The sequence below is a fragment of the Aegilops tauschii genome, chromosome 6 (assembly GCF_002575655.3).
Source record: "Aegilops tauschii subsp. strangulata cultivar AL8/78 chromosome 6, Aet v6.0, whole genome shotgun sequence".
Classification (NCBI taxonomy): Eukaryota; Viridiplantae; Streptophyta; class Magnoliopsida; order Poales; family Poaceae; genus Aegilops; species Aegilops tauschii.
In genome coordinates, this window is record NC_053040.3 from 456,026,295 (window position 1) to 456,052,468 (window position 26,174).

At 43.8% G+C, this 26,174-nt stretch overlaps 1 protein-coding gene across 1 annotated transcript; it reads right to left on the reverse strand.

The window, feature by feature from the left end:
- Positions 1-23,749: 23,749 nt before the first annotated feature.
- Positions 23,750-25,403, reverse strand: LOC109755570 (UDP-glucosyltransferase UGT13248). The gene has a single exon (XM_020314466.4). The coding sequence runs from the start codon at positions 25,285-25,287 to the stop codon at positions 23,908-23,910; it is 1,380 nt and encodes a 459-aa protein (XP_020170055.1). The 5' UTR covers positions 25,288-25,403; the 3' UTR covers positions 23,750-23,907.
- Positions 25,404-26,174: the final 771 nt, after the last annotated feature.

Here is a 26,174-nt window from a genome sequence, read left to right on the forward strand (position 1 = left end):
AACTCAAAAGATATAAGTGAAGCACATAGAGTATTCTAATAATTTCTGAACCATGTGTGTCTCTCTCAAAAGGTGTGTACAGAAAAGATGATTGTGGTAAACTAAAAAGCAAAGACTCAAATCATACAAGACGTTCCATGCAAAACACATATCATGTGTTGAATAAAAATACAGCTCCAAGTAAAGTTACCGATGGAAGTAGACGAAAGAGGGGATGCCTTCCGGGGCATCCCCAAGCTTTGGCTTTTAGGTGTCCTTAGATTATATTGGGGGTGATATGGGCATCCCCAATCTTAGGCTCTTGCCACTCCTTGTTCCATAATCCATCAACTCTTTCACCCAAAACTTGAAAAGTTCACAACACAAAACTCAGCAGAAAATCTCGTGAGCTCCGTTAGCGAAAGAAAACAAAAGACCACTTCAAAGTACTGTAATGAACTCATTCTTTATTTATATTGGTGTTAAACCTACTGTATTCCAACTTCTCTATGGTTTATAAACTCTTTTACTAGCCATAGATTCATCAAAATAAGCAAACAACACACGAAAAACAGAATCTGTCAAAAACAGAACAGTCTGTAGTAATCTGTAACTAACGCAAACTTCTGGAACTCCAAAAAATCATCCAAAATAGGACGGCCTGGAAAATTTGTTTATTGATCAGCAGAAATTGGAATCAATATTTTATCACGTTCTGGTGATTTTTAACAATTATTTTCATGAACAGAAAGTTTCTGAAATTTTCTGCAAGATCAAATAACTATCATCCAAGAAGATCCTATAGGTTTAACTTGGCACAAACACTAATTAAAACAAAAAACACATCTAACCAGAGGCTAGAACAAATATTTATTGAATAACAGCAAGTAAAAATATTGGGTTGTCTCCCAACAAGCGCTTTTCTTTAAAGCCTTTTTAGCTAGGCATTGAGATTTCAATGATGCTCACATGAAAGACAAGAATTGAAGCACAAAAAAGCATCATAAAACATGTGACAAACACACTTAAGTCTAACATACTTCCTATGCATAGGCATCTTATAGGCAAACAAATTATCAAGGCAAGCAAAAACTAGCATATGCAAGGAAGCAGAAAGAAACAATCTCAACATAACGAGAGGTAATTTAGTAACATGAAAATTTCTACAACCATATTTTCTTCTCTCATAATAATTGCATGTAGGATCATAAGCAAATTCAACAATATATCTATCACAGTACATGTGCTTAACACGATCCACATGTATGCAAAGTTGACACTCTTCCAAAATAGTGGGATTAACATTAGCTAAAGTCATGACCTCTCCAAACCCACTTTTATCAAAAATTTCATAAGATTGAATATTCTCCAAATATGTGGGATCTAAAGTTGACACTCTTCCAAACCCACTTTCAATATTATTGCAAACAATATTATCAATCTCATATTCATCATGGGGATTAAATAAATTTTCAAGATCATAAGAAGAATCACCCCAATCATGATCATTGCAACAAGTAGTAGACGTAGCAAAACTAGCATCCCCAAGCTTAGGGTTTTGAATATTATTAGCACAATTGACATAAAGAGAATTTATAGTAAAATCATTGCAATCATGCTTTTCATCGAAGGAACTATCAAGTATGGGTGCAATAGCAACGATCTCAAGTTTAACATATGGAACTATAGCAAATTCATCTTTATAAATATTGGCATCATGGCCACAAGAATAGCAAGCATCATGTTCATCAAGGGATATTTCAATCAAATCATCGGAATCATCATTATCTATAGATTCATGCATATCATTATTTTCTTCCAAAGCAACGGTCATTCTCTCAATAAATTCTTTGACATTGACATTATGAGCATAGTTTTCATAGCAATATTTAAGTATGTCAAAATTTTCAGATTCATAGAGAGTAATATCATACTTTTCAATCAAAGAAGCAACTTCATAAGCACCCTTAAAAGCAACAAATTCTTCAATTTGTTCGATATCATAGTAACTATAAACACCCTTAGCATAAGAAGATAAGATTTCATTGTCATTAAACTCACATAGGTAGGGAAGGTGTTTTTTAGGGTTCTTAGAGCAACAAGTAAAATCACAATTTTCACAAAGATTCCAAGCATAACATAGCAATCTGTTTATTTGATTCCATAAGAGTTTCCCTTTTTCAGACAAACGGTGACGCACAAAATGAGCATGCTCATCTAAAGATTTCCCATCAACTAGGCTAGTTGGGGTTTCAGCACGAGCGCATAAGGATCGAAGATGATCCAAGTAGAACACTTTAAGTGGATCCATATCAATAGATTTTCAGCAAGCGAAGATGCAAGCATATAGAAGGCACATGGCAACACAAGCAAACAAAAGGACGAACGGAAGAAGGGCGAATAAAATGGCAAGGGTGAAGTGGGGGAGAGGAAAACGAGAGGCAAATGGCGAATAATGTAATGTGGGAGATAAGGGTTTGTGATGGGTACTTGGTATGTTGACTTTTGCGTAGACCTCCCCGGCAACGGCGCCAGAAATGGCTCGTTGACGGGAAATCAAATCTTGACTTGACTTGGTGTGAGCCTCCCCGGCAACGGCACCAAAAATCCTTCTTGCTACCTCTTGAGCACTGCGTTGGTTTTCCCTAGAAGAGGAAAGGGTGATGCAGCAAAGCAGCGTAAGTATTTCCCTCAGTTTTTGACAACCAAGGTATCAATCCAGTAGGAGGCTACACACGAGTCCCTCGCACCTACACAAACAAATAAATCCTCGCAACCAACGCGATAAGGGGTTGTCAATCCCTACACGGCCACTTACGAGATTGAGATCTGATAGATATGATAAGATAATATTTTTGGTATTTTTGTGATAAAGATGCAAAGTAAAATAAAGGCAACGGAAATAACTAAGTGTTGGAAGATTAATATGATGGAAAATAGACACGGGGGCCATAGGTTTCACTAGTGGCTTCTCTCGAGAGCATAAGTATTTACGGTGGGTGAACAAATTACTGTTGAGCAATTGACATAATTGAGCATAGTTATGAGAATATCTAGGCATGATCATGTATATAGGCATCACGTTCGAGACAGGTAGACCGACTCCTGCCTGCATCTACTACTATTACTCCACACATCGACCGCTATCCAGCATGCATCTAGAGTATTAAGTTCATAAGAACAGAGTAACGCTTTAAGCAAGATGACATGATGTAGAGGGATAAACTCATGCAATATGATATAAACCCCATCTTGTTATCCTCGATGGCAACAATACAATACGTGCCTTGCTGCCCCTACTGTCACTGGGAAAGGACACCGCAAGATTGAACCCAAAGCTAAGCACTTCTCCCATTGCAAGAAAGATCAATCTAGTAGGCCAAACCAAACTGATAATTCGAAGAGACTTGCAAAGATAACCAATCATACATAAAAGAATTCAGAAGATTCAAATATTGTTCATAGATAAACTTGATCATAAACCCACAATTCATCGGTCTCAACAAACACACCGCAAAAGAAGATTACATTGAATAGATCTCCATAAGAGAGGGGGAGAACATTGTATTGAGATCCAAAAAGAGAGAGGAAGCCATCTAGCTAATAACTATGGACCCGAAGGTCTGAGGTAAACTACTCACACTTCATCGGAGAGGCTATGGTGTTGATGTAGAAGCCCTCCGTGATCGATGCCCCCTCCGGCGGAGCTCCGGAACAGGCTCCAAGATGGGATCTCATGGGTACAGAAGGTTGCGGCGATGGAATTAGGTTTTTGGCTTCGTATCTGGTAGTTTGGGGGTACGTAGGTATATATAGGAGGAAGGAGTACGTCGGTGGAGCAACGTGGGGCCCACGAGGGTGGAGGGCGTGCCCAGGGGGGTAGGCGCGCCCCCCTACCTCGTGGCTTCCTGGTAGCTTTCTTGACGTAGGGTCAAAGTCCTCTGGATCACGTTTGTTCCGAAAATCACGTTCCCGAATGTTTCATTCCGTTTGGACTCCGTTTGATATTCTTTGTCTGCGAAACACTGAAATAGGCAAAAAGCAGCAATTCTGGGCTGGGCCTTCGGTTAATAGGTTAGTCCCAAAAATAATATAAAAGTGTATAATAAAGCTCAATAATGTACAAAACAGAAGATAATATAGCATGGAGCAATCAAAAATTATAGATACGTTGGAGACGTATCACCCCCCCCCCCCCACCCCATTGAGGCCGAGCATGCGTTGCCATCGTGGCGCAAACACTTTGCCGCCTCCGACGCAAACTTGCGTGTGCCTGTGCCTAGGCGGCCGGGGTACGATAGTGTGACGGGAGGAGCGTCCGTAGTCAGGCCCCGAAGATGTAGCCATATCAATGAATCTCGTTAACAAATCTTGGTGTTGTTCCTCATGTGATTGCTTGGTCCTCGGTAAATCGACTACGCACCTCTGATAAATTCTAACATAGACCATAGGCAACGCAGTGCACATGGTCTGTTTCAATAGCACGTACGTCCCACACGGTTGCCATGATTAATCTGTGTTGGATGTATACACATCACTGATAGTTTTAACTCTATCGGTATGCAGTTAGGGATCTTAAACGATCTATTTGTACTATTGATCGATTTTTACTACTCCTCTTGTCCATATTAATTGACGCTGCTTTAATACAACTTTGTATTAAAAAAGTCAATTAATTTGGACCAAAGAGAATACCAATTTCAGTGTTTTGGCTTGATTGGCGGTTGCTTGTCTAAACTATGAAGTACCACTCCTCACTTAAAACTAGATTCACAGAACATGTTTGTGTGATAGTCTATGACTGAAAATCTTGCAGTGATAAAGGCAAGTCAGTTCGGGCACATGTATTCCACGAGCCTGACCGAGTTATATATGTGTGTCGACTGTCCACGCAGAAGTTCATTTTCAGAGAACCAACTCATATAGTTCTGAAGATATTTTTTTAGAGCAATGTAAAGGATTGTTTTACGGCCAGAGGATGTATGAACGCCAGTACACAACTAGGATTAGGAGACACCAGGAACAAAAGCGCGGCAGGACGCTGTCTTGTACCACCTTATTCTCTTCGAATAGCGATGACAGTTTTGCCCATGGGTATGGATACCCGCGGGTACCCTACCCGAAAACAACTGGTATAGGCAAGACTTGAAGAGATTTTGTACACATGGGTAATGGGTATTCTTACCCGCAAAATATATGGGTAGGATATGGGTATGAAAATGCGCCCATGGGTAACCCAATGGATACCAGAAAAAATTAATAAATGAAAATAACTCCTATGACATGTGGGGTCATCATCCAACTCGTATGGCCCACCCTAAGCATCGATTCCTTAAATCGGCCATAGCTCATTGACCCATAATCACCTGCTCACCAGTGCTCATGCGTCCTATGTGACTCGTTGAAAAGATGAACTCTCGACTCTTTGCTCGTAATCCAACGCTCGATCCAGCGATTCCCCATTCCCACAATGACGTCCCATTGTATCGGGTTCCACCAATCGCCGCTCATACTCCCTTGATGCCTCCAAGAGGCCACCCATCATAGCAACCTGTGTTAGTGCTATACTACTCATCCATGATCGCTTGAATTTTAAACTCATTTCTGTACATTTTAAAATTTTAAATGCTATATATTATACCCACTGGATACCCATTGGGTATAGGATACCCGATGGGTATGGGCGTGGGTGTCAATTTATACCCATGGGTATTGAAGTGGGTGGGTATAGAAATTTTCTGTGGGTATAGGTTTGGGCAGAAGAAGGTTGTACCCGCCCATACCCTACCCATTGCCATCCCTATCTTCGAAGGCCTCACCAACCTGCTGACCACTTTGCTGAGTGCTACGGACGAATGCTCGGGCACGACCTGATGCATGTCCATTTCCCAGATGGCATTCGTGCCTGGTACACACTTCCCCTCTGTAGCGACCCAACCCTACAGGCTTGCTCCTGGCCACAGTTTACCGATCGTGGTCAAGATCAAAGGATGGCCCCGTTGGTTGTTGTGCATGGCCGGTGTCGTGGGGGAAGTTTCGACAGCAGGAGAGGGGAGTAGGGAAGATGTTGGATCAAGCAAGACACAAGTCTGACATCAAGGAGTTTAGCAGATTCAGCCCCTCGTGGTGGAGGTAAAGACCTTAGCATGTTCACGCCCCTTGCGGTGGAGATAAAGACCATATGTCCTGTGCTTTGGAGCTTGGTTTTTTCTGCGTAGCGATGTGGAATACAAGGAGTGCAAACCCTTGTCCAGATGAAAGGATGTGGCTTATACAGAGTGCGCCTGACCTCTCTCTCTTGGCCGTTACAAAGGCTTATTTACAACGCTTTTAACTATGTCCACTACAAGATGTAACAAATGCCTTGAATGTACGATGTGCGTTTCCCGTAATGACTGTGTCGCTTGAGAATACCGTCGGCCGTCCTTCTTTTTCTTCTCAGCGACTAGAAAGTCCTCGTCCAAACATTTTAAGAGTCACCAAGACCAAAAACTGAAGTAGACATCCTGATTCCTCTTCTGATCAGAGTAAAGAGGAAGGGTTTGGAGGAGATAGATCTCCTGTCTGTCTTTATCGACCGTCGCATCCAACCACTCTAGGAGAGAGAGACCCATATGTATTTGTATAGTGGGTTGAAGGACCCGACCCAAGTGAGTCCAAAACCGATCACTGACGGAGATGTTTAAGCGAGGTTGATGTGCATCACTTTGTAACACGATGAGATCCAGGCCAAAGGGAGCATGTTTCTTTATGACTCCGAAAATATTCCACTGGTGTTAAGCTTCCTGATTTCCATTTTAGTTGGATCTTTGATGATTCTAATTTGTCGATCCGATTGCCATGACATTCCATCCAAGACTTCTATTCTCCGATACTAGAAGTGAATCATGATCATGTTGATGAGAAGTCAAAAAGCAGTGCCGGTCATAAATCCCTGAGCGATCATGAAGAAGAAAGCGAGGAGTCTGACGATGAGTGTGATGATGATGATGAGGGCGAAGACGGATTAGAGGATGATGGATGATCTTCGCCCTCAACCTACACTATCCAAGAGGGCAGAACCAAAATGGGGCATGATACGAGCAAGGCAACTCCTGTTACTCGGGGGATGAAGCGGGCTCAAGAACATTCAATTGAGCTAGTGGCTTCTTATCCAAACACTGGGAAGTAGGCTGCAAAGAAAATCTTGTACAAGCCTAGAAACGCTATAAATTTGCCCAAGATAAATAAAGTGGTGTCGACTGTCTCCCAGTAAGTGTTAGTGATTGAATCTTTATTCCGAGTATTGATCACGTAATCATCTTGGAATTCCTTTAACGTAGGACTGTCCCTTCGATGAGTCACACCAGTCAGGCCACTGAGCAAATCACCATTAGAAACAAAGAACAAGGAAAGGTTGTTGCTTGTCTTTTACACGTCCGAGTGAAAAGCAAACATTTCCCATGTTAACCGATGTTGATTTGTTTCACCTGCAGTGGCTGAAGAGATGATCCCTACAGAGGACGCTGGAGTGCAAGCCGAGACGTCCTAGATGGATAATGGTTTGCCTAGCCCACGACGTGACCCTCTAGCGACGAATGTTTCTCATGACAGCGTGCCTAAATTTCCTGAGGTCATCCCAAACGTGAGTGCTCTAGTGTCGACTGAAGTTGTGCCTGCCCATCTGACCACATTGGTGGCGATGACATCTTGTGCTACTTCGGTCTCTGTCGCGTGGTCTGTGCTGTTCCCGCTGGCCAGAACCCTGAATGACGAAGTGGGTGCAAGTAAGGAGGCCATGATATGAGCTGAGCGGATGAACTCTCAGCTGAAGGACATGCTCAAATCGAGCGAATTTTAAAGGCTGATATCTGAGTAAGTACTATAGTAAGTGTCACTCACTTGCATTCAGGTGTCTTTCTTTAATTGTCTTCTTTTGCGGGTAAAAGTGACTTTCTTTAATTGTCATCTGAGTAGAATGTTTGTTATGTTCTTCCAGTAGGGGCACGACCAGTGCACCCACTAGATGTAGCACCCTAGACTTTGATAGAGTGTTGACAGTCGGTTAGGATCTTACAGGATTAATTTATTCTTGTCTTCACAAATCTAGATCAAATACTTAGATTTGTGGCTTCATTGGGGTTTATAAATCATCCGAGTGGTATGTTTGAGTTCCTCCAGTGGGGATCTTCGTATGCAGTTAGGGTCTTAAACAACCTATTCATACTACTAGCAAAAGAGCCCGTATGTTGCAACGGGATAAGAAAATACCGCACGACCCTTACCCAATAACCATGACTAAGACCCCAATAGGTATTGCCGAGGCGTCTCTCTCTCTCTCTCTCTCTCTCTCTCTCTCTCTCTCTCTCTCTCTCGGCGTAAGATGAGAAATCTGCTTTTTCCTATGCAAGCTTTTGCCGAGGCGTACATGCACGGTTATTCACAGTTTCTTTCATCTCCAATTTGGCTTTGATGAGGTGTTCATTGCAATCCGGGTCAGTGTCTGCACGAAAGAAAGATGAATCTTGCGCTATTGATCAATATTGCAGCCTAAATATGAGTTTAAAAATATTTAACAGGTAAAATAACATCATATTCATATTCTACAGATTTTTCTAACCAAATTTCATATATAACATATAAAATTGGAGTTAGGGTTTGAAAGATATAGGTATTTTTAAAGAGTATTATTTGTTCTAGATGGACTGTGGGTTAACTATAGAAACGACAGTGGGTTTTCTGCTAAAGCGTAAAAAAAGATTCGTTTTCTATCACTTAATGGTGGAGTGCGGGTTATTTACCAAAAATGGGAGGGGGGTTTCTACAAAATAGTAAAAAACGGTTCGTTTTCTCATTTAAATATGGATGACGGGTTAATTACCTAAGAACATAGGGGCGATAACACACGCTCTTAATCCAATAACCATCATTCAAGACCATCATAGGTCCACATCCTTTATTTTAACATGGCATCACATTTGTGTTGCCACTTATCCTCCTTCTCACCCTCGCTGGCACTGGCCTCAGTGTTCACACAAACCAAAATGTGTTTGAATGTGGTTAATCCTAAGGCGTCTCTCTCTCTCCCTCTCCCCTCTCTCCCTCTCTCTCTCTCTCTCTCTCTCTCTCTCTCTCTCTCGCTCTCGCGATGAGAAATCTGTTGTTTTCCCCTTGCTAGGTTTTTCAGAGGTGTGCATGTGTGATTATCGATGTTTTCTTTCATCTTTATATGGTTTTAGTGGGTGTTTATTTGCAATCCGGATAGCCGCCGGTAAGGAAGGAAAACGGACCGTGCGCTCTTGCGATGAGATATCTGTTGTTTTTCCCTTGCGAGATATTTCAGAGGTGTGCATGTGTGGTTATCGATGTTTTCTTTTGTCTCTATATGGATTTAGTGGGTATTTTGCAATCAGGATCGCCGCTGGTATCAAACAAAAACAGACCGTGCGCTATAGATTATAAGTTTGCTTTCAAAATAATATTTAAAAATATTTAACAAGTGGAAGTAGCATCATATTTAGATTTTACATATTTTTTAATCAAATTTCATATATGACATGTTAAAATTGGAGTTACGGTTTAAAAAATATGGATAATTTTGAAAAATATTTGTTTGAGTTAAATATGATCCGCGGGTGGATTACCTAAAAAGTCAGGGGAGTTCCCTAAAAAAATACAAAACAATGGCTCGGCCGTGACTTAAGTGTGTACTGCGGGTTAATTCACGAAGAATGCAGGGGTGTTCTGCAAAATTAGGTGACAGACTGCTAGAAACGCTCCTTACTTTATTATTAGACTACAAAAAAGCATGTGCGTTGCAACGGCAAAAAAATCATAATGTTCAATGGCCATGATCACATTTTGCTGCATCATCAAGATACACTATCACTCTCAATTTCGTGAAATCGTGATTTTTTTTGAAATCATAAACAGTTTTTTAAACTCGTGAACATATTTGAAATCGTGAACATTTTTCAAATTCATGAACACTTTTACAATTTTCGAACATTTTCTAAAATCAAGAACATTTTTTGAAATCATGAGCAATTTATACAATTTGTAAATATTTTTCTAAAAATTTTGAACATTTTTCAAACAGTTTTCCTGAATCAACAAACATATTTATTATTAATGAATATTTTTCTCGGAAATTGCCAGAACAATTTTGAAAATTCAAAAACATTTTATGATTTAACTGACAATTTTGAAATGCATGACCATTTTTTGAATCAGCGTATATTTTATGAATGATTAAACTATTTTGTAAGTCATGAACATTTTTTCAATTTTCAGGATATTTTTCCATTCTTGAACATTTTTCGAAATTACGAAAGTTTGTTCAATTTCATTAACATTTTTCAATACATGAACATTTTCACAATCATGAACATGTTTTAATACCTGAACTTAGGTCCAAAATTTTATAAAGTAGAAAAAAATGAGAAAAGAAATAACAAAATTTTAAAAATAGACGCCCGGACATGGGCCTGCCCAAAAAGGCACGCTGCGTCGTCTGCTAGCGCGAAGAGTGCAGTATAGGAGGTCCAACTGCATAGGCCGGCCCAGGTGGGGGAATCCTCCGTGTACATTTTTTATCACTTACTAGCGAAATGGCCCGTGCTTGGCAATGGAAAAAAAAAATCATAATCTCCAATGACCATGGCAGCAGTTGGCTGTATCACCAAGATACACTATCACTCTCAGTTTTATGAAATAATGGATAATTTATGATATCATGAACATTTTTTTAAACTTGTGAACATTTTTCAAATTCGTGAACACTTTAAAAAATTTCAAATATTTTCAAACATGAGGAACACTTTTTAATTTATGAACAATTTATACTATTTGCAATATTTTCTTTAATAATTGGGAACATTTTTTAAACAATTTTTTTAAATCGGCACACATTTCTCGAATCGACGAACATTTTTTTGTAAATTGGCGGAACAATATTTGAAATTCGCGAGCATTTTTTTGATTTAACGAATATTTTATGAAATGCATGATTGAATCAGTAAATATTTTATGAATGAATAATTTTTTTATGTCAAGAATATTTTTTGAATTTTAAGGATATTTTCCATTCGAGAATTTATTTTGAAATGGCAAAAAATTGTTCGATTTCATTAACATTTTTTAATACATGAACAATGAATTGTTTGAGTTCTCAAACATTTGTTTTCAAATTTCAAACCTTTTTTTTACAAAATTGCGAACATTTTTTAATGCCACAAACTTTTTATGATTTATTAGAAAACTTTACTTCAAAATTCCCATTTTTAGAAAAATTCAGAACTTATTAAATTCCCAAATTATTTAATGCTAATAAAATAAAAAAATAAAAATGAAAAAGGGAAAACTAAATTTAAAAAAGGCTGGCCGGACATGGGCCTGCCCAAATAGGCAGGCTGCATCTTCTCCCAGCACGCAGAGCACAGTATTGGAGTTTCATACTGCATGAGCCGGCCCTGGGGGGGGGGGGGCGGGGGGGGATTCCCCTGTGTAAGATGTTTTGTATGACTTACTAGCAAAAGGGCCCGTGTGTTGCAATAGAAAAAAAAATCATAATCTCCAATGGCCATGAGCACATTTTGCTCCATCACTGAGATACACTATCGCCCTCTATTTCGTAAAATTATGAACAGTTTTTGAAATCATGAACATTTTCTAAACTCATGAACATATTTGAAACTGTGAACATTTTTCAAATTTATGAATACTTTTATAAATTTTCAAATACTTTCAAAAATCAAGAACATTTTACACCATTTCCGTACATTTTTTTAAAATTTTGAACATTTTTAAACAGTTTTCTTGAATCGGCAAACATTTCTAAATCGACGAACGTTTTTAAAAAAATTGTTGGAACAATTTTGAAATTCAAGAACTTTTTTTGATTTAACAAACACTTTATGAATGAATAAACTATTTTGTAAGTCTCATACAGTTTTAAATTTTCAGGATATTTTTCTATTCATGAACTTTTTTGAATATGCAAAATTCTGATCTATTTCACGAACTTTTGAAAAAATCATAAACATTTTTTGATTTCCCGAGCAATGTTTTTCAAAATTTCAAACATTTTTTGAATAAGCAAACATTTTTTTACAAAATCGTGAACATTTTTTGAATCCACAAACATTCGTGATTCTGCAACAATTTGCTGCCGCCGCTTCTGACACTAACATATACAGTGCTAAAAATGCGATTGAGGCTTTTACATGCTTCGAACAGAGCAACCGTTACCAAAATAAGAAGCTATGCAAATGTTTGGAGGAAATAAAAAACTAGCCAACCCTAGGTTTCATCCATGCGTAATGTATACATCACTCCATTGTATGCAACTAGGGATCTTCAAAAACCTATTTTGCACTAGCGACGGATCTCTAGATTATAGGTGCTCTCGTGACTACCTCTCGCGTCGCCCCCCTCGCGGGTGACACGGGAGGTCTCAGCCGCCGCCGCCGCCTAGTCCTCCCCCTCCGCCGCTGCCAGTGGTCGGCGCCGCCAGAAGCAACCGTGTATAGATAGGTGGCATTGGTGGGTAATATTTTGCAATTTGGGGGGCAATTTTTGTGACATATCGCCAGAAGCAATAGCCCCTTTATTAGTAGATATAGGTATATGTATAGATTGATCATTCTTGCTACTAATTCCCATGTTCTGGCTTGGTTGGTGGTTGTTGGTGTGTCTGAACTATGAAGTACTCCTCAAGCTTCGAATTGAAACTAGATTCGCAGAACATTTTTGTGTGATAGACAATGACTGAGAATCTTGCAGTGATAAAGGTTAGTCAGTTCGGGCACATGTATTCCACGAGCCCGACGAGGTTATATATATGTGTGTCGATTGTCGACGTAGAAGTTCATTTTCAGAGAACTAGCTCATATCATTCTGAAGATAGTTTTTTCTAGAGCAACCATCGCAAAGGATTCTTTTACGCCGGAGAATGTACGAACGCTAGTACGCAACTAGGATTATGAGACATCAGGGACAAAAGTATGGCAACACGCTGTCTTATACCACCTGGTTTTCTTTGAAGGTCTCGCAACCTGCTGACCGCCTTGCCACAGACGAATGAACGTCAAATGGCCGATGGCATCCGTGCCTGGCGAGCCACTTCTGCACTGCAGCGACCCACCCCTGCAAACTCGTGTTCTTCAAGGACCCTAGCTTTCACTTGAAATTAGGAACTATATGTGTCTATAAAAAATCGCTCCTATTGGTTTGCTTGTCATTGAGTTGGACTATGATATTCTATCGCAATCTGCTCCGCAATCTCTATACCATGCAACCATCTCCTCCCAGCTCGCGCTTGAGTGATTGACTAGCGGCCGCCTCCTCCCTCGTGCCCGTCAAGCACACCAGCCATCTTGGCACGCAGTCCCATCTCAGGAGCCGGCTGTGTAGCGGATCTTCTACAACTCCCAACACCAATGACTGCTGCTGCCATTGGCATGCAGCTTCTTTCTCGAATTTTTTTTGGCATGCAGCTTGATGTCACCGGCATGTTGCAATTTGAAATTTATATTTCATTAATCAATTCGAATTTCATTAATTCGTCATCAGTCGACGATGCCCTCACCATCCTCGTCCACCTCAAACTCATGATCATTGAAATGCATGTCATTGGTTTGAGACCAATGAGAAGTGTTGGAGCCAACACCCATAGTTGACATATATGCCTCATCGTTGAAACTTCAAAGTATATACAACGAAGCAAATAATCTATCCATATGTATGCATTCAAAAAACAACAACAACAAAAAGTTGGCAAAAATTTATACCCTGGGGGCATTTCATCGAACACCTTGTGCGCGTCAGCCGCCGTCTCAACAAGTGAGCTCCGGCACTTCGGTAGCCGCCGCGTCCGTCGCACGCCCTGCAAGCTTCTTCCTCAACGGCATAGAGGACCCGTCCACTGCCTTGTTCTTCTTCGCGGATACCTTGCCCTTCTTCGTCCGCACCGCATTTGGGAGCTTCGAGAGGGGGGCACGTGGCTTCACGGCCGGCGCCGGCGCCCTCCACCTGAAGGAAATATGACCTAGAGGCAATAATAAAGTTACTATTTATTTCCTCATATCATGATAAATGTTTATTATTGATGCTAGAATTGTATTAACCGGAAACATAATACATGTGTGAATACATAGACAAACATAGTGTCACTAGTATGCCTCTACTTGACTAGCTCGTTGATGAAAGATGGTTGAGTTTCCTAGTCATAGACATGAGTTGTCATTTGATTAACGGGATCCCATCATTAGGAGAATGATGTGATTGACTTGACCCATTTCGTTAGCTTAGCACTTGATCGTTTAGTTTACTGCTATTGCTTTCTCCATGACTTATACATGTTCCTATGACTATGAGATTATGCAACTCCCGAATACCGAAGGAATACTTTGTGTGCTACCAAACGTCACAACATAACTGGGTGATTATAAAGGTGCTCTACAGGTGTCTCCGATGGTGTTCGTGGAGTTGGCATAGATCAAGAATAGGATTTGTCACTCCGATTGTCGGAGAGGTATCTCTGGGCCCTCTCGGTAATGCACATCACTATAAGCCTTGCAAGCAATGTGACTAATGAGTTAGTTACGGGATGATGCACTACAGAACGAGTAAAGAGACTTGCCGGTAACGAGATTGAGCTAGGTATTGAGATACCGACGATCGAATCTCGGGCAAGTAACATACCGATGACAAAGGGAACAACGTATATTGTTATGCGGTTTGACCGATAAAGATCTTCGTAGAATATGTAGGAACCAATATGAGCATCTAGGTTCCGCTATTGGTTATTGACCGGAGACGTGTCTCGGTCATGTCTACATAGTTCTTGAATCCGTAGGGTCCGCACGCTTAAAGTTCTGTGACGATCGGTATTATGAGTTTTTGTGTTTTGATGTACCGAAGGTAGTTCGGAGTCCCGGATATGATCACGGACATGACGAGGAGTCTCCAAATGGTCGAGACGTAAAGATCAATATATTGGACAATTATGTTCGGACACAGGAAGTGTGTCGGGAGGTTTCGGACATATACCGGAGTACCGGGGGGTTACCGGAACCCCCCGGGGAGTATATTGGGCCTAATGGGCCCTAGTGGGAGAAGAGGAGGGGCGGCCAGGGCAGCCGCGCGCCCCCTCTCCCTCTAGTCCGAATTGGACAAGGAGGGGGGGGGGGGGCGGCGCCCCCCTTTCCTTCTCTCCCTCTCTCCCTTCCTTCTCCTCTCCTACTCCTACTTGGAAGGGGGGAGTCCTACTCTCGGTGGGAGTAGGACTCCTCATGGGGTGCGCCATAGGAGGCCGGCCCCCTCCTCCTCCTCCACTCCTTTATATACGGGGAGGGGGGCACCCCTTGGAGACACACCAATTGATCATTGATCTTTTAGCCGTGTGCGGTGTCCCCCTCCACCATAATCCACCTCGGTCATATCGTAGCGGTGCTTAGGCGAAGCCCTGTGTCAGTAACTTCAACACTGTCACCACGCCATCGTGCTGACGAAGCTCTTCCCCGAAGCTCTACTGGATTGTGAGTTCGCGGGACGTCACCGAGCTGAACGTGTGCTGAACGCGGAGGTGCCGTACGTTCGGTACTGAGGATCGGTCGATCGTGAAGACGTACGACTACATCAACCGCGTTGTCATAACGCTTCCGCTTACGGTCTACGAGGGTACATAGACGACACTCTCCCCTCTCGTTGCTATGCATCACCATGATCTTGCGTGTGCGTAGGATTTTTTTTGAAATTACTACGTTCCCCTACAGCGGCATCCGAGCCAGGTTTATGCGTAGATGTTATATGCACGAGTAGAACACAAGTGAGTTGTGGGCGATACAAGTCATACTTCTTACCAGCATATCATACTTTGGTTCGGCGGTATTGTTGGATGAAGCGGCCCGGAGCGACATTACGCGTACGCTTACGCGAGACTGGTTCTACCGACGTGCTTTGCACACATGTGGCTAGCGGGTGTCAATTTCTTCAACTTTAGTTGAACCGAGTGTGACTACGCCCGGTCCTTGAGAAGGTTAAAACAACACTAACTTGACGAAATATCGTTGTGGTTTTGATGCGTAGGTAAGAACGGTTCTTGCTCAGCCCATAGCAGCCATGTAAAACGTGCAACAACAAAGTAGAGGACGTCTAACTTGTTTTTGCAGGGCATGTTGTGATGTGATATGGTCAAGACATGATGCTATATTTTATTGTATGAGATGATCATGTTTTGTAACAGAGTTATCGGCAACTGGCAGGAGCCATATGGTTGTCGCTTTATTGTATGCAATGCAATCGCCCTGTAATTGCTTTACTTTATCACTAAGTGGTAGCGATAGTCGTAGAAGCAATAGTTGGCGAGACGACAACGATGCTACGATGGAGATCAAGGTGTCGCGCCGGTGACGATGGTGATCATGACGGTGCTTTGGAGATGGAGATCAAAGGCACAAGATGATGATGGCCATATCATATCACTTATATTGATTGCATGTGATGTTTATCCTTTATGCATCTTATTCTGCTTTGATTGACGGTAGCATTATAAGATGATCTCTCACTAAATTTCAAGGTACAAGTGTTCTCCCTGAGTATGCACCGTTGCCAAAGTTCGTCGTGCCGAGACACCACGTGGTGATCGGGTGTGATAAGCTCTACGTTCACATACAACGGGTGCAAGCCAGTTTTGCACACGCAGAAATACTCGGGTTAAGTTTGACGAGCCTAGCATATGCAGATATGGCCTTGGAACACTGAGACCGAAAGGTCGAACGTGAATCATATAGTGGATATGATCAACATAGTGATGTTCATCATTGAAACCTACTCCATTTCACGTGATAATCGGTTATGGTTTAGTTGATTTGGATCACGTGATCACTTAGATGATAAGAGAGATGTCTATCTAAGTGGGAGTTCTTAAGTAATATGATTAATTGAACTTAAATTTATCATGAACTTAGTACCTGATAGTATTTTGCTTGTCTATGTTATCGAGGATAGATGGCCCATGCTATTGTTCCGTTGAATTTTAATGCGTTCCTTGAGAAAGCAAAGTTGAAAGATGATGGTAGCAATTACACGGACTGGGTCCGTAACTTGAGGATTATCCTCATTGCTGCACAGAAGAATTACGTCCTGGAAGCACCGCTGGGTGCCAGGCCTGCTATGCAACTGATGACGTTAAGAATGTCTAGCAGAGCAAAGCTGATGACTACTCGATAGTTCAGTGTGCCATGCTTTACGGCTTAGAACCGGGACTTCAACAACGTTTTGAACGTCATGGAGCATATGAGATGTTCCAGGAGTTGAAGTTAATATTTCAAGCAAATGCCCAGATTGAGAGATATGAAGTCTCCAATAAGTTCTACAGCTGCAAGATGGAGGAGAATAGTTCTGTCAGTGAATATATACTCAAAATGTCTGGGTATAATAACCACTTGATTCAACTGGGAGTTAATCTTCCGGATGATAGTGTCATTGACAGAATTCTTCAATCACTGCCACCAAGCTACAAGAGCTTGGTGATGAACTATAATATGCAAGGGATGGATAAGACAATTCCCGAGCTCTTCGCAATGCTAAAGGCCGCGGAGGTAGAAATCAAGAAGGAGCATCAAGTGTTGATGGTCAACAAGACCACCAGTTTCAAGTAAAAGGGTAAAGGGAAGAAGAAGGGGAACTTCAAGAAGAACAGCAAACAAGTTGCTGCTCAGGAGAAGAAACCTAAGTCTGGACCTAAGCCTGAGACTGAGTGCTTCTACTGCAACCAGACTGGTCACTGGAAGCGGAACTGCCCCAAGTATTTGGCGGATAAGAAGGATGGCAAGGTGAACAAAGGTATATGTGATATACATGTTATTGATGTGTACCTTACTAAAGCTCGTAGTAGCACCTGGGTATTTGATACTGGTTATGTTGCTAATATTTGCAACTCGAAACAGGGACTATGGATTGAGCGAAGATTGGCTAACGACGAGGTGACGATGCGCGTGGGAAATGGTTCCAAAGTCGATGTGATCGCCATCGGCACGCTACCTCTACATCTACCTTAGGGATTAGTTTTAGACCTGAATAATTATTATTTGGTGCCAGTGTTGAGCATGAACATTATATCTGGATCTTGTTTGATGCGAAACGGTTATTCATTTAAATCTGAGAATAACGGTTGTTCTATTTATATGAGTAATATCTTTTATGGTCATGCACCCTTGAAGAGTGGTCTATTTTTGTTGAATCTCGATAGTAGTGATACACATATTCATAATGTTGAAGCCAAAAGATGCAGAGTTGATAATGATAGTGCAACTTATTTGTGGCACTGCCGTTTGGGTCATATTGGTGTAAATCGCATGAAGAAACTCTATACTGATGGACTTTTGGAATCACTTTATTATGAATCACTTGGTACTTGCGAACTATGCCTCATGGGCAAGATGACTAAAACGCCGTTTTCCGGAACAATGGAGCGAGCAACAGATTTGTTGGAAATCATACATACTGATGTATGTGGTCCGATGAATATTGAGGCTTGCGGCGGGTATCGTTATTTTCTCACCTTCACAGATGATTTGAGCAGATATGGGTATATCTACTTAATGAAACATAAGTCTGAAACATTTGAAAAGTTCAAAGAATTTCAGAGTGAAGTGGAAAATCATCGTAACAAGAAAATAAAGTTTCAACGATCTGATCATGGAGGAGAATATTTGAGTTACGAGTTTTGTCTTCATTTGAAACAATGCGGAATAGTTTCGCAACTCACGCCACCCGGAACACCACAGCGTCATGGTGTGTCCGAACGTCGTAATCGTACTTTACTAGATATGGTGCGATCTATGATGTCTCTTACTGATTTACCGCTATCATTTTGGGGTTATGCTTTAGAGACGGCTGCATTCACGTTAAATAGGGCACCATCGAAATCCGTTGAGACGACGCCTTATGAACTGTGGTTTGGCAAGAAACCAAAGTTGTCGTTTCTTAAAGTTTGGGGCTGCGATGCTTATGTGAAAAAGCTTCAACCTGATAAGCTCGAACCCGAATCGAAGAAATGTGTCTTCATAGGATACCCAAAGGAAACTGTTGGGTACACCTTCTATCATAGATCCGAAGGCAAAACATTCGTTGCTAAGAATGGATCCTTTCTAGAGAAGGAGTTTCTCTCGAAAGAAGTGAGTGGGAGGAAAGTAGAACTTGATGAGGTAACTGTACCTACTCCCTTATTGGAAAGTAGTTCATCACACAAACCGGTTCCTGTGACACCTACACCAATTAGTGAGGAAGCTAATGATATTGATCATGAAACTTCAGATCAAGTTACTACCGAACCTCGTAGGTCAACCAGAGTAAGATCCGCACCAGAGTGGTACGGTAATCCTATTCTGGAAGTCATGTTACTTGACCATGGCGAACCTACGAACTATGAAGAAGCGATGGTGAGCCCAAATTCCGCAAAATGGTTTGAGGCCATGAAATCTGAGATGGGATCCATGTATGAGAATAAATGGATCTTCAAGAAGAAGACTGACGCTGACGGTAATGTTACTGTCTACAAAGCTCGACTTGTTGCAAAACGTTTTCGACAAGTTCAAGGGGTTGACTACGATGAGACTTTCTCACCCGTAGCGATGCTTAAGTCTGTCCGAATCATGTTAGCAATTGCCGCATTTTATGATTATGAAATTTGGCAAATGGATGTCAAAACTACATTCCTGAATGGATTTCTGGAAGAAGAGTTGTATATGATGCAACCAGAAGGTTTTGTCGGTCCAAAGGGTGCTAACAAAGTGTGCAAGTTCCAGCGATCCATTTATGGACTGGTGCAAGCTTCTCGGAGTTGGAATAAACGTTTTGATAGTGTGATCAAAGCATATGGTTTTATGCAGACTTTTGGAGAAGCCTGTATTTACAAGAAAGTGAGTGGGAGCTCTGTAGCGTTTCTAATATTATATGTGGATGACATATTGTTGATTGGAAATGATATACAATTTCTGGATAGCATAAAAGGATACTTGAATCAGAGTTTTTCAATGAAAGACCTCGGTGAAGCTGCTTATATATTGGGCATCAAGATCTATAGAGATAGATCAAGACGCTTAATTGGACTTTCACAAAGCACATACCTTGATAAAGTTTTGAAAAGGTTCAAAATGGATCAAGCAAAGAAAGGGTTCTTGCCTGTGTTACAAGGTGTGAAGTTGAGTCAGACTCAATGCCCGACCACTGCAGAAGATAGAGAGAAAATGAAAAGTGTTCCCTATGCTTCAGCCATAGGCTCTATCATGTATGCAATGCTGTGTACCAGAACTGATGTGTTCCTTGCTATTAGTTTAGCAGGGAGGTACCAAAGTAATCCAGGAGTGGATCACTGGACAACGGTCAAGAACATCCTGAAATACCTGAAAAGGACTAAGGATATGTTTCTCGTTTATGGAGGTGACAAAGAGCTCGTCGTAAATGGTTACGTTGATGCAAGCTTTGACACTGATCCGGACGATTCTAAATCGCAAACCGGATACGTGTTTTTATTGAACGGTGGAGTTGTCAGTTGGTGCAGTTCTAAACAAAGCGTTGTGGCGGGATCTACGTGTGAAGCAGAGTACATAGCTGCTTCGTAAGCGGCAAATGAAGGAGTCTGGATGAAGGAGCTTATATCCGATCTAGGTGTCATACCTAGTGCATCGGGTCCAATGAAAATCTTTTGTGACAATACTGGTGCAATTGCCTTGGCAAAGGAATCCAGATTTCACAAGAGAACCAAGCACAATAAGAGATGCTTCAATCCCATCCGGGATCAAGTCCAGGTGGGAGACATAGAGATTTGCAAGATACATACGGATCTGAATGTTGCAGACCCGTTGACTAAGCCTCTTCCACGAGCAAAACATGATCAGCACAAAGACTCCATGGGTGTTAGAATCAATACTGTGTAATCTAGATTATTGACTCTAGTGCAAGTGGGAGACTGAAGGAAATATGCCCTAGAGGCAATAATAAAGTTATTATTTATTTCCTCATATCATGATAAATGTTTATTATTCATGCTAGAATTGTATTAACCGAAAACATAATACATGTGTGAATACATAGACAAACATAGTGTCACTAGTATGCCTCTACTTGACTAGCTCGTTGATGAAAGATGGTTGAGTTTCCTAGCCATAGACATGAGTTGTCATTTGATTAAAGGGATCACATCATTAGGAGAATGATGTGATTGACTTGACCCATTTCGTTAGCTTAGCACTTGATCGTTTAGTTTACTGCTATTGCTTTCTCCATGACTTATACATGTTCCTATGACTATGAGATTATGCAACTCCCGAATACCGGAGGAACACTTTGTGTGCTACCAAACGTGACAACGTAACTGGGTGATTATAAAGGTGCTCTACAGGTGTCTCCGATGGTGTTCGTGGAGTTGGCATAGATCAAGAATAGGATTTGTCACTCTGATTGTCGGAAAGGTACCTCTGGGCCCTCTCGGTAATGCACATCACTATAAGCCTTGCAAGCAATGTGACTAATGAGTTAATTACGGGATGATGCACTACAGAACGAGTAAAGAGACTTGCCGGTAACAAGATTGAGCTAGGTATTGAGATACCGACGATCGAATCTCGGGCAAGTAACATACCGATGACAAAGGGAACAACGTATATTGTTATGCGGTTTGACCGATAAAGATCTTCGTAGAATATGTAGGAACCAATATGAGAATCCAGGTTCCGCTATTGGTTATTGACCGGAGACGTTTCTCGGTCATGTCTACATAGTTCTCGAACCCGTAGGGTCCGCACGCTTAAAGTTCTGTGACGATCGGTATTATGAGTTTTTTTGTTTTGATGTACCGAAGGTAGTTCGGAGTCCCAGATGTGATCACGAACATGACGAGGAGTCTCGAAATGGTCGATACATAAAGATCGATATATTGGACGACTATGTTCGGACACCGAAAGTGTTTCGGGAGGTTTCGGACATATACCGGAGTACCGGGGGGTTACCAGAACTCCCCGGGGAGTATATTGGGCCTAATGGGCCCTAGTGGGAGAAGAGGAGGGGCGGCCAGGGCAGCCGCGCGCCCCCTCCCCCTCTAGTCCGAATTGGACAAGGAGGGGGGGGGGGCGGCGCCCCCATTTCCTTCTCTCCCTCTCTCCCTTCCTTCTCCTCTCCTACTCCTACTTGGAAGGGGGGAGTCCTGCTCTCGGTGGGAGTAGGACTCCTCATGGGGCGCGCCATAGGAGGCCGGCCCCCTCCTCCTCCTCCACTCCTTTATATACGGGGAGGGGGGCACCCCTTGGAGACACAACAATTGATCATTGATCTTTTAGCCGTGTGCGGTGCCCCCCTCCACCATAATCCACCTCGTTCATATCGTAGCGGTGCTTAGGTGAATCCCTGCGTCGGTAACTTCATCAACACCGTCACCACGCCGTCGTGCTGCCGAAGCTCTTCCCCGAAGCTCTACTGGATCGTGAGTTCGCGGGACGTCATCGAGCTGAACGTGTGCTGAACGCGGAGGTGCCGTACGTTCGGTACTGAGGATCGGTCGATCGTGAAGACGTACGACTACATCAACCGCGTTGTCATAACGCTTCCGCTTACGGTCTACGAGGGTACGTAGACGACACTCTCCCCTCTCGTTGCTATGCATCACCATGATCTTGCGTGTGCGTAGGATTTTTTTGAAATTACTACGTTCCCCAACACCACCCATCGCCGAGGTCGTCCGTGGAGGCATGAAAAGGCCGCGCACGATACCGGTGCTTGGAGGAGCACCGATGGAGGCGAAGCCAAAGCTCCCCGCGCTCGGGTTTGCGACGGCGGTGGAGGGGTCGCAGGTGTAGGAAGGGGTGAGGGGAGTGCCAGCGCGGGCGTCCATCGGGTCAATTCGCCGGCGGTGGCGCGGGCGGGGCGAAGGTGGCGCGGCGGAGAGAGTGCGTCGCGAGCACTCAAGTGTGCGGCGCGCGGAAGCGGACGCACCAAATAAACGGCGCGGGATGGCGACTCGGACCTTGCGCTGAACCCTTTATGCCGCGCACGCGGTTATTGCGCCACCACTGAAGCTGGGTTAGCGATTGCGCGCGGTAAAAACCACATATTTGCGGCGCGGCACTTATATAGCGCGGCTGTTGGAGATGCTCTCACACTTCTCAAATTTGCCAGATATATCCTACTCCATCCGTCTCAAAATAAGTGACTCAACTTTGTACTAACTTTATACTAGAGTATAATTTTATGTCGTGAGAGATTAAACTGTTTCTTAGTTTTCTTATGTGTGCTTCTGTTGTACATATGTTTTCACCACACGATGCCAACCATGCACCATTGGTTTCTCGAACACCTCACGTCAGCAATGTCGGGAGGTTGTGGAGGCATGGGTCAAGAGACAGTGACTAGGATCCTCCCATAGGGCATGGTTGTTAAGTTATGGATTTCGATCCCTTATTCCTCATAATCATAATCTCAATCAAACCTTTTTACTATTCTTTACAATTTGAATCATTTTATTTACTTGCTTGCAATCATCACTTTCAACCACAAATAAAATACATTAATATTTGTAACTAGTAAGGCTAGTAAGGTTGACACCCATACTAGGATGATTGTTGGGGACCTAGTGAAGTGTCTTAGTTATGTGCAAGTACTGATCATTGGCAGGAAATCAAGCCTCCGCGGGCTAATATATTGGTTCTCAATGGAGGAAAAGCTTACTTCATAGTGCAAGCTGTTTCACTTCGAAGCCCAACAACACAGTGTCCATGATATAACTAACATAAAATAAGAAACATATGACCTTAAATTCCCAAGAATGGTGTAGCACAAACAAGCCAGGCAGAAAGGCACAAAATGCATAATATGGCACACAAAAGAAGAAAACACAAATTCTAGAGACAATGGAAACTAGCTAGCTAGCTAGATTATTCATGACACAAGTGTTTAATTATGCGCTGAGAGTCCAAGTTTGGAAAGGAAGTCGGCGATGTTGCGGTCCGAGCTGCCATGTTCACTCATGGCCTTCTTCGCCATGTGGCTCCAGCTTGCAGCCTTCGTCCTGCAGCCCTTGGCATCGTCCATGACCTCTCTGATGCACCTCGCGAGCTCCTCCTTGGTGACCACCCCTTCCACCTGCACACCCACGTGCCAGACGTCCTGAACGTATTTGGCGTTGGTCGGCTGGTCCGACCACTGCGGCACAGCGACCATGGGCACGCCGATGCTGAGGGCCTCTATCGTGGAGTTCCAACCGCAGTGCGTGACGAAGCAGCCGACGGCCGGGTGCGCGAGCACCTCCAGCTGCGGGCTCCATGTCACGAAGAGCCCCCGCCCCTTGGCGTTTACCTTGTCGACGAAGCCCTCGGGCAGCTTCCAGGTCTCGGACGCCCTGACGACCCACAGGAAGGGCTCGCCGCTGCTGTACAGCCCCTCGGCGACCTCGGCCACCTGCGCCGGGTCGGGCGTGGCGAGGCTGCCGAAGGAGACGTACACCACGGAGCGCGCCGGTCTGTCGTCCAGCCAGGCCTTGCTCTCCGCCGCCATGGGAGTGTGGAGGTGGAAGCCGTAGGATGTGTCGTCGGCCATGCGGTTGTCGAGGTACGCCGACGGGATGCTGGGGCCGACCGCCTTGGCCCCCCACCTCGACGCCAAATACTCGGCTTCCTCGGGCTGCAGCTCGTCGAACGAGTTGATGAGGCTGTGGTCTGCCACCTCGAGCCCCTCGCACTGCTGCAGCAGCAGGTGCAGATAAGCGGGGCTGCTGCCCGGATCCGTGAGGAAGGAAGGGAAGTCGGCCGGCGACAGCGGCGTGGGCAGGCCTGGCAGCTTCGCGGGCGCGTTCTCCTTGTCGACGGGGAGTTTCAAGAGGCCTGCCCACGCGTGGGCGTACACCACGTTCACCGCGCACGCCTGCGTGAAGAAGGCCGCGCACTTGGCACCGTGCCGCCGAGCCACGCGCGGCGCCCAGAGCAGGAACGCGTCGTACACCACCGCCTGCACCGGCCGGCCCTGCTCCGCCTCGGAGCGGAGGAGCTCGTCCAGCGTGGACGAGCCGACCGACTCGAGCCGTGCCAGGAACGTGTGCACATCGCCGACCTCATCGTAGCCCTGCCGGTCGCACCCGTCCGAGAAGGCGGCGATGTGGACAGCGCCGGCGTGACATGGTCCGCCGGAGTTGCCGAGGACGGACCGGGTCACGGCGAGGGTGCAGCGGATGCCCCGGTGGCCGGCGAGCCGCTTCGCTAGCTGGAGGAGCGGATTGATGTGGCCCTGGGCTGGGTACGAGACGAGGAGCACGTGAATGCTGTGGTCCGATTCTGCCATGGCCGCTGTTCGTGTTTGTTAGCTAGTGTTGCAATGTGTGTTCTTGTACGGTTGTACTAATAAATTTAGGATGCCGTAAGGGATCTGCCCACACATTCTGTGTGGTGCCTAAGAGGACCAGCCTACACGTCTGTGTGTGGGCAAAATAACTAGCGCCCACACGCCTGTTTTTTCCCTCCCGGTCCCTCTTACACGCGTGCGTGTGGGCGAAATAGATAACGCACACACGCTCGGTACGTCAGGCCTCGTACCTCGTGGTCCCGCACGCCCCACGTGACACTTTACCGCGCGCCCGCAGTTGCCATGGGCCGGACCCTCGTCCATGTTCGTTTAAGTACAGTTGCCATGTCGCTGAACTACGGTTGCCATATCAGACAACTACAGTTGCCATGTTTGCTCAACTGCAGTTGCCATCTCAGGTCAAAGTTCCAGATTGCCATTTTTTGGACAACTACAGCTGTTGCCATGTGTGGTCTGGTCTACTGCAGTTGCCGTGATTTCAAAACTTTAGGAGTTGCCACATACTAACACTAGGCAGTTGCCCATGTAGCACTACAAAAAAAGGCATGGCAAAAAAACATGTGCGGGTAAAAGTGAGAGTTTCCATGTGCTCACAAGCACGCTAGGGCAGTTACCATGTAAAAAAAAGAGTTGCCATCTGCTTACGTGCACGCTAGGACAGTTTGCCATGTATCATACAAAACATATGGCAACTGACATGTTCGGGTAAAAAAAAAAGAGTTGCCATCTGCTTGCAATCACACTAGGGCAGTTGCCATCTACACTGCAAAACGCTTGGCAACTGGCAGCTTGGGTGTGGGAGAGGAGGCGGGCGTGTGGGCGAGATGGCAAACGCCCACACACCAGCCCTTGTACGTGACGAAAAC

Coding starts and splice junctions, on each gene's coding strand:
- LOC109755570 (XM_020314466.4), bottom strand. CDS start 25,287: ATGGCAGAATCGGACCACAGCATTCACGTGCTCCTCGTCTCGTACCCA.